The sequence below is a fragment of the Rhamphochromis longiceps genome, linkage group LG5 (assembly GCF_057381845.1).
Source record: "Rhamphochromis longiceps isolate RC_006_pf linkage group LG5, R_longiceps_female_GT1.1, whole genome shotgun sequence".
Taxonomy (NCBI): domain Eukaryota; kingdom Metazoa; phylum Chordata; class Actinopteri; order Cichliformes; family Cichlidae; genus Rhamphochromis; species Rhamphochromis longiceps.
The window spans coordinates 34,544,357-34,547,593 of NC_140561.1; the positions used below are offsets into that span (position 1 = coordinate 34,544,357).

General features: G+C 39.6%; 1 protein-coding gene across 1 annotated transcript; it reads right to left on the reverse strand.

The window, feature by feature from the left end:
- Positions 1-1,710: 1,710 nt before the first annotated feature.
- Positions 1,711-3,035, reverse strand: LOC146670439 (adenosine receptor A1-like). Its single transcript, XM_085408027.1, has 2 exons — positions 2,613-3,035; positions 1,711-2,482 (listed from the first exon to the last, which is right to left on the reverse strand). The coding sequence occupies exons 1-2, from the start codon at positions 2,939-2,941 to the stop codon at positions 1,852-1,854; spliced, it is 960 nt and encodes a 319-aa protein (XP_085264153.1). The 5' UTR covers positions 2,942-3,035; the 3' UTR covers positions 1,711-1,851.
- Between the last annotated feature and the right edge of the window lie 202 nt (positions 3,036-3,237).

Sequence of the window (3,237 nt, forward strand, 5' to 3'; positions counted from 1 at the left end):
GGGGGATCCAGGTTTCAAGCTTGGCCATGATCCTATTTTTCAGGTCAGTTCCTCTCGCACTCAACGATCCTTCTCCTATCACACTTGGGGCTATATACCCAATCTCGGGTGGGGGTGATGATATCTCCCCCCTGACCTGGCGTCCTGACTCCTCCTTGCCGTAGCATTTGTGTTGTACCTCGTCAATCTCTAGCTGTGAGAGCAGTCCCTTCTTTCGAATGTTGGAACACTGAGCTACTAGTTGTTTCGCCGTCATTGTGGATGTTGGGTATCGAAGAATCCATAGGTCCCTCATCCTATTCATGTAGCCCCTTCCGCCGGGGTTACTTGCGTAGTAGCATTCCAACAACGCCCTGTTTTCGTCCCTTGCCCACCGATGCCTTCTTGTTCCAGTAGCCCACTTTTCATCAGGGTGCCCTGGTTCCTCAACACCTGACGCGGACCTTGTTGATCCGGGCGACGTCCGAGCCGGCATGCCTTCATATTTATCTGTCTTGCTCATGTCTGCGGTAGGCTTGCTTAGCATAGGGGGTCTAGCCTTAGGACCCTTACTGGATACAGACGCCCCAGGCAGGAATCGAACTTGCGATCCTCTGTTCCAAAGGCGTGTAGTCTAACCACTACGCTATCCAGCTGCTATATATATATATATATATATATATATATATATATATATATATATATATATATATATATATATATATATATATATATATATATATATATATATATATATATAAAATGACGCATCAGTGGCTTAAGAATTTTATAAATGTTCCTCCATTTTCATTTCATTTTAATGAATTGAATATTTTACTGCCAAGCAGTGTCATTATCAAGGTCTGGAGATGTAGGTACTGAAGGTACTGAAAATGTGAGTGCTGACAGACATAACATGATGAATTGCACACTCTAAAAAAGCTATACTCTGCACAGCAAATTGCTGCAAAACTGATTGGACAGCGCTGCTGCATACTGCAAACGCAACCCAGGAGTTTCTGAAGGCAAAGAAATGTCATTCTTCAATTCTGAAGTCAATGATTTTTTAGTTTAATAAAAGTCAGAACTCAGGCATCAGTTACCCCTACACAATTCCATTTTATTTTACTTTAACTACCACTTCAAAGAACAGTGAATATAATTTTCGAACAGAATACACTGTCTGTTGATATTAATGGAGAGTCTTCATATCAACATATGACGAACTAGAACTTGAACAGAAACAGAGAAAGAGTGATATGAAACTTTATCTAAAAACTTAACTTTAAAAACAAGAGGAAGTTGGTCTTTTTTTCTGCACCAGTTTACACAATATAGACAGAAACATGTGCTTTACATCTGTACACACTAGGGCTATCTCTAAAACAACTCAGCAGTAAGCTACAGCAAATATTTAAAGCTTTGGCTAGATAGTGAAACTGCTATATTAAAAAAAAATGTTTAGTCCCCTAGTTGGCCTTAATGAAGTGAACTAAAGCGGCATCATTACTAGTTTAAATGACATGGACTCCAAGGATGTAAGCTGAGATGGATTAAATTTCCACATTTAAAAGAAACTAATATTTAGTGTGCCCAGTGACAGACTGGCAACCTGTCCAGGGGGTACTGCCACCCCTTTCCCTATAACAGCTGGGATCTTGTGACCCTGAATTGGATAAGAGAATAGATGGATGGATGAAAATTTAAAACTGAATACCTAGCAAACATATGAGTATCTAAATAATATAATATTTGGTTCTAGGCCTGACACACACCAAGGTAATCATCAACTCACTGGTTTTAATACATACATTTCAAAAGCCAATCAAATTTGATCCCTAATAAAATAGAATCAAACAAGGACGTCAGCCTTCATTCATTTTGGGCCAGACTATCATTGTTACTGCTGGACTTGTCTGTTGTCTGGCTTATCTGTGATTCCTGCTTTTCTGTTCCACATGAAATGCACTCTTTCCAGATCTTTAGATATGCTCTTTTGATTTTTTGTATTTTGAATGCATAGACAACTGGGTTGACAGCTGAGTTAGCATGAGAGAGCACAATCCCAACATTAAAAGCTTGTTTTGGTACCTCACTATTTCCAAAGTGCTGAATACAGTTCATTATGTGGAGAGGGAGCCAGCACAGGGCAAACAAGGCCAGTACCAGAAACAGAGATCCCGCCAGCTGTTTCTCTTTCCTTAAGTAATTGTAAGAATTTCGGGCATGGCTCCCTGGTTTGTCTCGAAGGCTTCTTCTGATTGTGCAAAACACATAGATGTATAAAGCAGTCATTACCAACAGAGGCGTCAATGTGCAGAGAAAAAAGTTGAAATAAACCAGGTATGACATTGGGATGACATCTGTAAACTTGCAAGTTGTATAATTTAAAGTTTCATTCTCGTGCCATCCAAACATAGGAGTAAAGCTGAGAGGAATTGCAGCAAGCCAACATGCTGCTACCACACAACAAGAGAGTCTGTGTGTTACAGTCCTTTTGTACCTATAAGTAAAAAAAATTCCTATTAGTTTCAAACTAATTGTAATTATTTTTAATTACATAAAGTTTTCATAAAGTTATTAGTATGGTGAATGCTTATAAATTAAAGATCTGGTTATGCAGGCCATCCTACCTGATAGGGATACACACCCGAAGGAAACGGTCTACAGCAATAGCTGCAAGGCACAGAACTGAAACAAAAGTCAGCAGGATGACCACACAGCTGATGAAGAGACAGGTCTTGAATGAAGTCTTCACTCGTTCATCCACCACTACAGCCAATGGTATTGCCACGCAACCTACTAGAAAATCAGCCACAGCCAGCGAGACAATAAGGCAGAAGGTTGTCTGCTGAATGTTTCTACTGATCCAAAGGGCCAAAATTACCAGCATGTTACCCAGACAGCAAATAACAGCAATGAGCACTTCCACCACGGTATAAATAGTGTCTTCCTCCTTCATTGTGCGTCCAGTCTGGTTGGTGTGTGCAGGTTAATGGTGCAGCTGCATTATGTGCAAAAAGACTATTATCACCACATCTCCTTCCGGTGAAACATTTGAGGAAGTTTTTTTTCTTAACTTTCAATGAGGCTTGTTTTTTTCTTGATGTTTGACCACACACTAAGGTTTTGCATGGTTTTCAATATGCATGTTTTAACGAATGTCTGGTTGCACTTTAATATTTTTCTGGCCTAACAAAAAAGAAAAAGAAACCAAACTGTAGGCATGTTGCATTATGTGGTTTAGAAAAACAGTTT

Excerpts from the sequence above, each read along its gene's own strand:
- LOC146670439 (XM_085408027.1), bottom strand. The coding sequence starts at position 2,941 with ATGAAGGAGGAAGACACTATTTATACCGTGGTGGAAGTGCTCATTGCT. Across the intron at positions 2,483-2,612 it reads CGGGTGTGTATCCCTATCAG|GTACAAAAGGACTGTAACAC; the intron begins GTAGGATGGCCT and ends TTTTACTTATAG.